The sequence below is a fragment of the Molossus molossus genome, unplaced genomic scaffold, assembly GCF_014108415.1.
Source record: "Molossus molossus isolate mMolMol1 unplaced genomic scaffold, mMolMol1.p scaffold_m16_p_2, whole genome shotgun sequence".
NCBI classification, from domain to species: domain Eukaryota; kingdom Metazoa; phylum Chordata; class Mammalia; order Chiroptera; family Molossidae; genus Molossus; species Molossus molossus.
In genome coordinates, this window is record NW_023425355.1 from 98549003 (window position 1) to 98561892 (window position 12890).

The 12890-nt window shown below is 48.8% G+C and overlaps 1 protein-coding gene and 1 pseudogene across 2 annotated transcripts; one reads left to right on the forward strand and one right to left on the reverse strand.

The window, feature by feature from the left end:
• Window positions 1–427: 427 nt before the first annotated feature.
• On the forward strand, window positions 428–715 carry LOC118636415 (annotated as a pseudogene).
• A 2178-nt stretch (window positions 716–2893) lies between these two features.
• On the reverse strand, window positions 2894–9047 carry TSPYL2 (TSPY like 2). 2 transcript variants are annotated; one of them, XM_036271534.1, is made up of 7 exons: window positions 8168–9047; window positions 6911–6988; window positions 6685–6796; window positions 6459–6604; window positions 6231–6328; window positions 5291–5928; window positions 2894–3554 (listed from the first exon to the last, which is right to left on the reverse strand). In XM_036271534.1, exons 1-7 carry the CDS (start codon window positions 8948–8950, stop codon window positions 3427–3429), a joined length of 1983 nt encoding a protein of 660 aa, XP_036127427.1. In that variant the 5' UTR covers window positions 8951–9047; the 3' UTR covers window positions 2894–3426. The 2 variants fall into 2 exon arrangements, with proteins under 2 accessions (XP_036127427.1, XP_036127426.1); XM_036271533.1 differs by having other exon boundaries at window positions 5291–5940; window positions 8168–9044.
• Window positions 9048–12890: the final 3843 nt, after the last annotated feature.

Sequence of the window (12890 nt, forward strand, 5' to 3'; positions counted from 1 at the left end):
GCGCATAGTTGTCTCTTCCCTGTGCATAGGATGCCTTGACTCAGGCTCCTGCACTCTCAGCTCTGGTGCTGAGGCAAGATGTTCCCCTTTCTGGGCTAGAGTCTCCTCTACCTACTTCTGACAGTGAGGTCCCAGGTCAGAAATAGAAGCATCCTAGCCTCCATGCTCTCCCCAAAACATTTATCAAAATCATGGAGTATGTCCAAGATCTGGTATTCCAACCATTTCACAGAGGCCCACAGAGGAAGGGGCCTTGCAAAAGGTTCCACAGCAACCTGATAGCCACCTCTGACTTCTCTCAATCCTCCTTTTCCCATACCTAAAGCCTGTTAGCTTCTGCCACTACTGGCACTGCTTGTGTGCTTGTTTGGTGTAGACCTGGTACCTCTTTTGTGAAGCTGCAGCCGAGGAGACTCTAGTGCTCACCATGGCTGAAAAAAAGCCCAAGGAAGGAGTCAAGACTGAGAACAAGAATCATATTAATTTGAAGGTGGTGGGGTAGGATGGTTCTGGAGTGCAGTTTAAGATTAAGAGGCATATACCACTTAGTAAACTAATGAAAGCCTATTGTGAACGACAGGATTTGTCAATGAGGCAGATCAGATTCCGATTTGATGGGTAGCCAATCAATGAAACAAACACAGCTGCACAATTGGACATGGAGGATGAAGATACAACTGATGTGTTCTTGAAGCAGACAGGAGGTGTCTACTAAAAATGGAACCTGCTACTTTATTCCAGAACTCAGTTCCTCCAGACCAAGAAGACATTCTCAATTAAAACCACAATTTGGATCCACCACATCCTGACTACTACAGTATAGTTTTCTCTATTTTCTCATTTCCCCTTACCCATTCACTTATTGTACATAAAGCAAGTGATGTATGTGAACAAACAATTGCATTTTTAAACTAAATGGCCAATGATACTTTAAAAAACATTTTTTTTCTGTATTGATTTTAGAGGGAGAGGAAGGGAGAGGGAAGGAGAGATAGAAACATCGATGAGAGAGAACATTGATTGGCTGCCTCCTGCATGCCCCTCACTGGGGATTTGGCCCACAGCCTGGGCATGTGCCCCAACCAATCGAACTGGCGACCTCTTGGTGCATGGGTGGACGCTCAACCACTGAGCCACACTGGCCGGGCTAATAAAGCATATTGATAGCACATACCCTTGATATGATGCAATGAGAATAGCACTTTATTTCTGTGGTCTTCCTTCCCCAAACCCATAACCTCACTCTAATCATGAGAAAAACATCAGACAAATCACACTTGAGGAAAATTCTACAAAATACCTAGCCAGGCCCTGGCCAGTTTGGCTCAGCGGTTAGAGCGTCAGCCTGCGGTCCGGAGAGACCCGGGTTTGGTTCCCGCTAAGGGCACGTACTTCGGTTGCAGTTTGTCCCCGGCCCTGGTTGGTCGTGCGGGTGGCAGCCACTCGATGTGTCCCTTCACGTCGATGTTTCTCTCTCTCTCTCCCTCCCACTCTATCTGTACAAAAAATGGAAAAATATCCTCGGGTGAGGATAAAAAAAAAAAAATACCTAGCCAGTACTCCTCAGATGTTGATGACTCCAGGTCATCAAAAACAAAGAAAGTTTCAGAAACTATCACAGCCAAGAGGAGCCTACAGAGACATGATGACTCGGTGTAATGTGGCATCCTGGAACAAACAAAATTAGGTAAAAACTAATAAAATATGAATAAAGTATGGAGTTTAGTTAACAATACAGTATTCATACTGGTTCATTAATTGTGACAGATGTACAATACTAATGTTAACATTAGCAGAAACTGGCTGTAGAATATATAGAAACTGTCTGTATTAGCTTCGCAATAATTCTGTAAATCAGAAACTACTAAAATAAAATAAAAATTATTTAAAAAACCTCCTATATTCAGCCCCATCACGCCACTCTAGACCTGAGGTATAACTTAGCTAACTGCTCTCCCTTCCTCCAGTCCCTTCTGCTGGTAGCCAGCAGAGGGCATTCTATAAAATGCAAATCTGAATCCTTCCACAAAATGAGGGCGTTGAATGGAAAGTTCTGGAAGTATATTGCAGAAAACTGACTCCGATGGCTACGTAAGTTGTCATTATTATCCAAAGAATCTGGGAGGTATTTCTGGTGTCCCTGAAATAACATTACTGTATCCAAAATTTACAACATCTCAGACTTTCCAAGGTCTCCCAGATAAAGCCTGCCTTTCACACTTCCAACTCCTGACCCCCCGCCACCCCCCCCTCCGCCACCCCCGCCACCCCCGCCATCATACAGCTACACAGTAATTTCTCTTTGCTTTGCCCTTATCTCTATGCAAACTCTTCGGCCTAAGTCATCTTTTTGTGCCTTCTCTTCCAGGTCCAGCTCCAGGGACCCCCGCCCCCCTTCCACCCTGTCCCAACTGATATTTTTTTCTACTACATGCAAGCAAGAACAATGGATTCCTCCGGCTCCCCCTCCCCTACCCAGCTCACACTAGGCCTAAGGTTTGACGCAAGATAAATTAAAAGATGAATCACTGGATAAATAGATGTTCTGGGGCGCAGAGCGTTTCTGCGCGCCTGCGCGAGGGGAAGGCGTGGGAAGCTGTTTGATACCTGGCTGAGTCCACTGCAGCCACCAGGAGAGGGAGGGGCTTCCTCAGCCTCCTCCTGCCATTGGCCAGAATGGTCCGCATTGGCCCGACGCCACACCTCTGCAGCCAGGCAGAGCAGGACCCCAGCCAGCCAAATCCCCCCACCCCAACTCCTCGAAACTACCATCTTGCAGGCCAGTGCGTAGTCCAGCCGGCTACCTGTGGGCCTATAGCAAGGGAGACTTGCAGCTAGGGACAGCGCACCGGACGGAACAAAGACTCGAAGCAGCACTTTGAATTTGCTCCGAAATTTATTAGGATTACCAGGGTTCACAGGGAATGAGGCAGGGCTTCTGGGGGAGGGAGGCAGGAATACCGCAATGGCAAAGCGGCCTTGCATAGACACCGATGCGGGCTAGCGGGCACAGCGGGGAAAGGTGAGGGAAAGAGAGAGACTTAGGACAACAGGGTGGCAGCAGAGCCCCCCAAAGCCACAGCAGCCCTCCCCGCTTCAGGATCGAGGGTGTCCACTCCATATAGCACGAGGAGAGGGGCAGAAGGGCCCTGGCCAAGGCATCACAATAAATACGTAGCAGCACACAGAAGCCTGCAAGGGAGGAGGGCCAAAAGGAAGGGGGAATCCCCCTTTCCCTCCCCGCCCAAAATAAGAACTCTGCAATTACTAAACCATAAAAATAAACTTCAAACCCGTGTACGAAGTCGGTCACCCCCCCAGAAGTGCAATGTGGGGCCTCAAGGCCCTAGCTGAGGGAGAGGGAAAATGGAGCGAGGGAGAGGAATACAGAGGCAGTGGCCACAAAGGCAAGGGTGAGACTTGAGTTTATACGGTTTTGCCCCTCTTCTCCGGGTTGGCCCAAGCGTTTTGGACCTGAAGCACCTCCTCCATGTCAGAGTCTTCCCAGTCTTCTTCCTCCTCACTTCCTTCCTCGTCATCACTGTCTTCTCCTCCTGGCAGTACAGGGGAGAAAGAGGAAATAAATGGAAAATGGAGGAGGGTGGTTAGATGGGCAAGTAGATGTCCTTAACAGAACAGAGACCATAACCAGGGCTGTTAGGGCCCAGGGACCACTTGCAAAAGCACTTCTGCTTGGAACAGGCAGCCAAGTGTTTGGAGGAGGGCAGTAGGAAGGAAGCAGGAAAGTAGGGCGGGCTCCTTGCCTCTGTCTTATCAAAATGGATACATCTCTGAAAGATTTTTCTCTTCCTGTATGTATCAATGTGTGTCTCTTCCTGAGCTGTGACCTCAACTGAATAAACCTATTCATCCTGAGGCAGTTCCCTTGCTCCTTCTCCATAGTCTGATCCTAACAGACCCCAGTCTGTCTTCTTCAGCCCAATTCCCCACCCCCACTCCTACCCAAGGCTGGGCAGATAGCTCTGCCTCTCTTCCAAAAGAGGAGGTATCATCCAGCAGGAGGGGATGGGGCTACCAACTCCCTCAATTTCCCTAGTCAACCTGAAAATGTCTAGGTTGAATCTACTCATTCCTTCAGTGCCTCCTTCCTTGGTCCCCTGCCCCTGCCCTCAATGGAAGTTTTTGACTGCATGGTCGAAACCCCCAGGGGTGGTTGGTCTTCCCCCAGAGGCCTGCCTTATGTCCAAAAGCCCTTCCAACTCCGTGTTTCTCCCTGCGTCCCATCAATCTTACCACCATGCCCTTCCCCATCCCAGGAAATGGCATCTCTGTTCTCCAGTCATCCACAGCCAGAATCAAACCTGGGAGTCCCCTTAAATTCCATATTTCCCCTCAAACCCTATATGCATTTCCCAAAAGGCTTGGAAAATGCTGGGTTCTACAAAGTTTATATAGGCTTCTACAGCAGGACCTCTCAAAGTCTTTAAGGTGCTAATATACATGTGATTCTACACAAAGATATTACTGTATGCAGTACTTTCTCCAACATATTTGACCACCGAAACTTTTTGTGAGAAGCAGCTTTCAGAACTGGTGAAGGGTCCTCAGAAGACAATTTGGGAAACCGTACCCAACAAACCATGCATTTTCACCCTTCTAGGTCCTTGTTCATGTGGTATTTCTACTGAGAATGCTTCATAACACTCCTTAAGACAAATGCAGCCTCCAATTCAAGTGTCACTTCCTATCTCTAGTTTTCCCCTTCCTCATTATTGAGGTAGAATTAGTTGTTCCCTCCTCTGGACTCACAGAAGAGCATAATGTTCATTTTGCCCCCCACTTCCCAAACATAACTGGGAGTTTCCAGAAGGCCAGGGCTGGGTACAGAGTATACTGAATTGCATATGTTTGCTACTTTTTTCTTTTCTTTCTCTCTTTTTCTCTTTCTTTCTTTTTCTTTCTTTCTTTCTCTCTCTCTTTTCTTTCTTTTCTTCTCTCTCTCTCCCTTTCGTCCTTCTCTCTCTCTCTTCCTTCCTTCATTCTTTCTCTCTCCTAGTCTTTAGTTTTCTACCCACTCTCTCCTATCTCTTCCTTCCTCTGTCTTTTGCTGTTACAATCTATCTACCCATCATCTAGAACTGAAGTATGTTTCTTTGGTTTTGTTAAATTTGTAAGTTAAATATTCCCTGGCCTTGCTTTGTTTTAAGTTACACTGCCTTTTTCTTTTCTCCAAAAGGGCAAATTGTGCTCATGCCTTGATTCCCTGATCCTGGGCTGCTTTTCTCTGAGAGAAGAGAAAGGAGGGAAGACAAGAGGGGGTCTAGCTCACCTTCCTCACTGCCCTCCTCCTCTTCTTCCTCCATTGATGATTCTTCTTCGAAGACGTTCTCTACCTCATCCTCATAAACATCCAGGTTGTTGCTGTTAACCTGAACCTTCTCTGGCTCTTCAATGTCATGCTCATAGAAATCAATGTCTCTGTCATCCTCATCACTGCCTTCATTGTCACCTTCATTGCCATCATCATCACTACCTTCATTGTCACCTTCATTGCCATCATTATCTTCATCATCACTGGTCTCATTGTCTCCATCATTGTCACTGTCACTGCTGTCCAGGTTGTTGCCATAGCTGCCACCTTTGGGATTCTCGTCATCACCATCAGGGTTTTCACCATTGTAATCAGGATTCTCATTGTCATCTGCACTCTCGTCAGTGGTCTCATTGTGGTCTGGGCTGTCACAGAGGCTCTCACTATCACAGAGGCTCTCGCTGATATCAGTTATCTCGTTGTCAGTGGTCTCAAAGCAGTCGGTGGTCTCCATGAAGTCAGAGATCTTGATGTCATGAATGGTCTCATTGTCGGTGATAACATCACTGTCTGAGGTCTCGCCAATAATGTCTTCCATCACTTGATAGTCATCAAAGTCTTCCATGATCACCACCTCATATTTGTCCCTCTTTTTACTGTGGGAAAGCCTAGGGTTGAATATAAGTTTGGTGGGAGGTATTGTACCCAAGACAGACACTGAAAGGTGGTCAATAACCAGGGAGGCAGTAGGCTACAAGGGCTCCCAGGGATAAAGCTAGGGTGGGGAAATTCCCACTTCTGCCCTTGATTGTATAACTTAAGGCCAATCACACCCCATTTCTCAGCATCATTCCCCACTTGTAAAACATTGGACTGAATTATCTCAAAGGTCCCCTTTGGCTTTATAAATCCTGTGCGACACTAATAAATCACCTCTCAGCCTCCAATCCCCCATCACCTTTCTTTCTTTTCTTGCTTCTTTCTGTTTGCCCTGTAGCTGCCTTCTCCCATCATGTAGTAGCGCACAGGGTTAACCCACAGGTCATTCTTGATAATCTGTTGCAAGAGAGGGAGAAGGGAGAGAACAGAGCTATGAGTACAAGCCTCAGAACCAATTTCAATTCCCCAGGTATCCAGAGGCAAGCCTAGCCAAGGTCTTCTCTGGTAATACCAGGAGGGGCCCCACCTCTGCAATCCTATCGGCCTCTGGAAGGCTGTGATTTGAGAACCAGCTGAAGAAGCTGTGGTTGGTGTCCTGGTTCCTGTGCCTGTGAGCCTGGGGTTCCTGGCCCCGGTGCCAGCGGATTGGAGTGGAGTGAGACACCAGACGGCCTGTGGAAAAAGGCTGTGGAGAGGGCACCGGGCAAGGGTAGGTGTGGGTCCCATGGATTTGCCCTGGGACTCCCTCTTACCCGATCGGTTGCACTGGAACTCCTTGACAATCACCATATTTGTGAAATAGGGGTTTGTCTGGAAGTACAGCTTCATTTTGTAGCCCATGGAGATATGTCTGAGGTCCTGTACCTGCTCAGGGTGGGGGTAATGATGGAATCCTCACTCTACCAGGGCCTCTCCCTCCCCACCTCCAATGACCAGATTCCTTGCCTGGTCTTAGTAAAAAACTCTCTTTGACCTGACCTGCAGATTGGTCAAGTAGCGGAAAATGTCTTCATCACGTTGGTTGATCAAGATTGAAATTTTGGGGTGGTTGAGGAACTGAGGGAGGGAGCAGTTTAGGTCAAGGAGTGACTATTCATTGAGAGAAGGAGGGAGGGAAGGACAGACAGGTCAGGCAGTGCAAAGCAAAAGAGAAGCTGGAGCAGAATTCCTTCTGTGTTCATTTGATATGTGTGGAACAAGTGGGTCATGGGACATGGTCTGTACTTATTTCCATGACACTATGTGGTAAGAGCCTGTGTTTATGCTATGTCAAACCTCTGTATTAGGTGGCCTTGCCATGGTTCTTATTTGTTGTGTCTGGGGGCTGAAGGCCCATGTCCAAGTAATGATATATCTTGTTGCTGAGGGCCTACAGTCACATGATGTTGTATATTTGAGTGTTTACGGGTCTTTGTCCACATGATGTTCTGTGTCTTGATCTGAGGGTTTGTGTCCAAATGATACTGGGTACTGAGTGTCTGTGATTATGGATACTTTGTATGAGAGTGCCAAGGGTCTGTATCTATGCAATTCTGTTAGGATATTAAACCCATGTGTTCATGACATGTCATGTTGCATGTCTGTATCTGTGTCCCCCAGAGATGAGTTTATCACCAGTAGTGAATGGGATTTTCTTACTCTCCCCTTTCCTTCATTTTAACTCCTTGATATTCATTCCTAGGTACTCCTTCTCCTGACCCTTTAGGGGCTCCAGCCCCTTTCTAGCCCCCTTTCTCCAGCCAGGATTAGGGTCTCCCTAGTATCTAAGCAGACACTTAGGCTTGCAGAGGCACTTGTGAGTTAGGGAACCATTCTGGGCAATTTTTCTGCTATGGTGCCCTTCCCCTCCCTCTTTACAGTCTCTGAGTCAGTTTATTTCTGTGTGCCCCTCCCTCCTCCTTTCACCATCTTTGGTCCAATTTTTCTGCTATGTGCCCCTCTACTACCCACCCCCTTTCACAATCTGTGATCCATTTATTTTTATGTTGTGCTCTTCATCTTCACCCTTTCCCCATCATGGTCCGGTTTTTATGTTGTATGCCCCCTCCCCACTTCACCATCTCTAGTCCAGCTTCTCTGATGTTTTGCCCCTTCCTTCCATCCCTCCTCCACCAAACCTAGTAGTTCTTTCAACAGAGGCCCACCCCCACACCCTTTCACCCTGTCTGTCCCTGCCCCCACCACTCCCCTTTCTGTCATGGGCTCCTGGCCCATGAATATAGATGACAAGGATACTGCTTTGACCCAGAAGCCTGGGATATGCTGGATGATCAGGTCTCTGCGCTCCAGGAAGGGTCTCCGCATCTGGATGAACTTGCGCTTGAGACGGAGGAAGGCCTTGCCCGCCTTGATGTTCACCGCCTCCAGGTCCAGCTGAATGTTTTCCAGTGCCTGCAGGATGTACTCTATCTTCTCGGCACTCATCTCTTTGCTTTCCTTCTTCACCTTCCTCTGCTTCCTCTTCCTCCTCCTCCTCTTCCTCACACTTTCCTTTCCTTCTTCCTCATCGTCTTCCACTATGATGATGGCCTCTTCCTTCCCCTGCAGACCGGCTAACATCTGGTACCCCCGTCCCCCTATGCTACAGGTTTCTAGGGCCTTCTCTCCATCAAAGCTGCTGGGCTCCGTAACCTGAATGTCGATTTCCAGGCTTCCCCCAGAAACCTCAGGAGAGAACGCTTCCAGGCTCTCCGTGGGAGGGGGCGCCCCCCCATACCCAGACTCAATATCAGGCTCCCAGCACGAACACCCAGCACCCAGGGTGAAGTATGCGCGGACTCCCCCCTCCTCCAGAATGACATAGGGGGGCGGCGGGGGCAGAGCAGGGCCCAGTCCCACCCCCCTCATGTCAGCCAGCACCTGTGCCGCCTCCGTTTCCTCCCGGAGCCTCGGGCGCTGCTCAGGTGGAGGCAGCGGCAGTCGCAGGAGTGGCGGCGGCGGCGGCACGTCGTCCTGAGGGGGCTCCGAGCCGCTCAGGCGGCGGGCCTTGGCTGGAGGCCCCTCATCCGGGCGCTCCATGGTGGCCGCGCTCACACCGCTCAGGGAACCGCGCTCGCCGCTTCACGCTCAGCCAGGCCGCTGCTGCCTGTCACACCTGCAGCGGAGCCGTCGCGACTCACGCGACCAGCTCCGCTCACAGCCTCGCTCTGCCCTTCCCTCCCACAGCGCCTGCCCTACTCCCTCCGCGCCAAGTGCCCAGGCCCGCCCCTCCCTGACGTCAGGGGCCAGTGCTGCCTTGCCATTGGCTGCCGGCCACAGAGGCGGCACTCGCGCTCCCAAGACCACTACCCGCCCTCACGCAATCTGCTTGCCAACACCCCACCTCATCATTTTCCCATTGGCTCCCCTCGAGTCAGCCAATCATTGGCTGACTCCCCCGCGTGACCAGAGGGAAACTGCGGGGCAATTGGCTGTGAAGAAGCTTAGGGAAGAAGCCCCTCTCCCTCACCCCTCTACGTTTTATCCAATGGGAAAAGTACCAGTGGTTCTTTTTTTTTTTTTTTTTTTTTTATTGAATTAGATGGTAAAGGGGGGATAAATGGTGATGGAAGGAGACTTGGCTTGGGGTGGAGAACACAATACAATATACAGATGATGTATTATAGAATTGTACCCCTGAAACCTATATAATTTTATTAACCAATGTTACCAATGGTTCTTAAGACCAAAAAACAAAACAAAAAAACAAACGCAGGCGCTGAGCACGACATGCTCAAATCAAATTGGAGAGCTTTGCTGTGGTTCATCCCTTCCTCCCCTTCCGTCCCCTCCCTTTCCCCTAGGCAACTACGCACTTCTTAAATGTGCCCCTGCCCCTGCCCCCAGCTTTTGCCCTTCAACAAACTCTTCTGAGGCCCCTGGGGGCTCAGGTGGCTCTTAATGAGCCAGGAGTTCAGTAGCAACCTAGGGCCTTTGGTTTGGGGCCAGGTTTTGACGTGGCGTTTTCCATCTCTGCAAAATGGCTCTAGAAATAATAATCACGCAAAAAAAAAAAAAAAAAAAAAAAAAAAGGTCACTTCCTATGCGTCATTAAAATGATGTGATTCAGTTCGTATGCTAGATTTTTCTAGGACTTTCTCTTCATCTCAATACTTCTTCCCCTCCTTTCATCTCCCGTTCCTCAGTGTATGTTTTTAATTGTACTTGAAAAAAATTTATGACCAGATGGATGGTCTCCAGTAAGGCATGGTGGTGGGGTTCTGGTTTTAGTAGGGATTCAAATAATGGGTCTTTTCCTCAGTTTGTAACTCTCTGAGCTTCCGTTTCCTCTCCTTTAAATGAGGTGCCTTAGAGAGAAGTGTAGGAAACTGCCCGTTGCAACATTGTTGTAGCAGAGAACTGGAAACAACCTAGAGGCCCATTTCCAGGGGAATGGGTAAGGAAAATGTGATATATGTGTATAAGATGGACCACTAGAATGAATTAGATCTACATACAGCAACATGGCTGGATCTCTCAAAAACAGAATGTTGAGTGAAAAAAGAAACAACAAGATTTATAGTACAATACTGTTTATGTAAATTAAAACACATAACAATACCATATATTTTTTCACAGATACACATATATGTAAATAAACACATGAGTGGTGGATTGGAAGGACATATGTTAAATACACGAGAGTGGGTGCCTATGTGGGAGGGGGGATGGGATCAGGGATGGGTGATGATGGGGACAAAACAAAACTAAATAAAGAATAAAAGGGCTTCGCATGGATCAATGATGATATAGTTGTGCCAAGAACTGAGGAGTATGGTCAACTCAATTCTGTGCACCTGAGAGAATAAGTAAATAAATAATAAAGTAATTGAGTGCCCAGGCAACAGGGTGGCTGGGTAGACTCCCAGGCTTGGGTTCCCTCCTGTGACATCCCTCCCTCTGAATTTAGCCAAGCTTACCAAAGTCCCAGCTGTATAAAGTGGACCCTTCAGAAGATCTCCCATCCCAGACTGAGCAGTCCCTCTAGAAGCCATTACTTTGTGAGGGGAATTTCTTAACCTCATCAGCTTTCCCCAAGTTGGATCCTTAATTCTCAGTCCTCATTCTCCATGGTGGTCCAGTTTCAGGAACACCATATTTGGGTTTTGGAGAGGAGCCTGATTTAGGAGTTGGAAGTGGTACCTGGGGACTCCAGGTTTGGGGAAGAGATGGTGTTCTCAAGTATTCTGCCATGTTCAGAGCCTGGGCCAAGGTGATAGGTCTGATGAGATGGAAGTCTCCCTCTTGCTACATACATACGTACAGTTTTCAAATTCCATCTGTCCGACCACTCTACTTCCTGATGCAGGCACATACTCTAGTTTGTCTCCTCTCAATTAGGTGCATACATGTACGTGTGTGTGCATGCCATATATGTCTCCACATACAGGCATTTACTCACATGTGTGTGCCAGGCAGGGGTGCCTCCCCACACAAAATCACACAGACAGACTGTCTCACTCGATCATGCTTCCCCATGTGGTCATGCAGACAGGACACACAGACACACACACACACACACACATACACACACACACACACAGTCAGAAAGAGAAAACATCCAATATAGCATTGTTCATTTCAGTTTTCCATTTACAAAATCCAATGGTGAATCCAGGCAGTTAGAAAAAAGAAATGGAGGAAAACCCTCCTGAATGTACCCTATCTACCCCCACCCCTGTGGTCCCCCACCCCACCCCCTGGAAAAGGCACCCCCATCACTATCACTGAGAGAACAGGTATCCCCCCACCCCCAGCCTCTCAGCCACTCTGGCCTGCCTTTCCAGGGCAACTCCACAGCCAGGCTCGTTAATGTCTCCCCTGCCTAGAGTGCCCTCCCCATTCTTCTGGGGTCAAGGTTTAGGACAAGAGTTTCAGTAGGGAAGGGAAAGAGGGTGGATACATACAGATCTTCCCTTCCCACAGAGAACCTGGGCAAGACCAGGCAAAGGAGTGCCAGCTTGGATCCCCTGTCCACCAGCACTGGCCTTGGTATGATCCCAGAGTGAACTCTGCCCTGGGAGGAAAGCTTGGAATCACCCACCTGGGGGATCTGGCTACAGTCTGCTCCACACTGGGAGGAGGTAAGGGTGGAGGGAGGCAAGTCAGGAGCGGAGGGCCCAGAAGACCAGGGGTTACCACAAAGGGGCTTGAGGCCCCTGAGGCTTGAGGAGGACAAAAAGAGGTCAGATAGGAATGGACTCAAATCCACAGTGCCTTGAAACTTATCCACGATGCAATAACAAGGCCCCAAAAGAATTTTCATCTTTGGGAGAGTGGTGTGAATCCAGGAGACAATTCTGGGGTTGAATTTTGCTCTGACACCAGGCTCTGAAATCCAGCTACACTGGGGAGTTCGGCTCTCTCCCTACACTTCCCTGGGGGGCTGCTCTTGCCAGTATGGCACCCACATCAGCCCTAGTGGGGCTGGAGTAGATTTCCTTCCTCAGAAAGAAGAATTGGGGGCTGGGTATCCAGGAGGCAGCTCGAAAGAATACAGTCAAGCTCACGTCTCTTCAGCTCCAGGCGTGCAGCTCACATTCTGTTCTTCACCTAGGCTGGGCCCATCCTGGGGGCCCTTCTCCCTCCCTTCCTGGCTTCTCAAACAGATGCTCAAGAAACACTTGGGATGTCTGGACATGGGGGGAAGCAAGAGGAGACTGGGCTTGGGACCAGAGATAGCCTAAAACAACATTGCACACAACATAGCAATTAAACATCCCTGCTCCCTGTGGACCCTGCACCCCCTTTGGTCCCTCTCGTCAACAGATCAGTTTCTCCCTAAACATCCAGGCCTTGCTAAGGGGCTTGGAAGGGGAGGGTGCATGGGAGCAGAGGGGGCCAGAAGAACTCTGGAAGTCTATTTTACAGGACAAATTTCCCCATTCTGGACAGTATCAGAAGGAGAGACATTAAAGCAAGAAAGCCTGACTCCTCAGCTGTTAGTAGAAAAACCTGCATTTTCAGTTTTGTTTTCTTT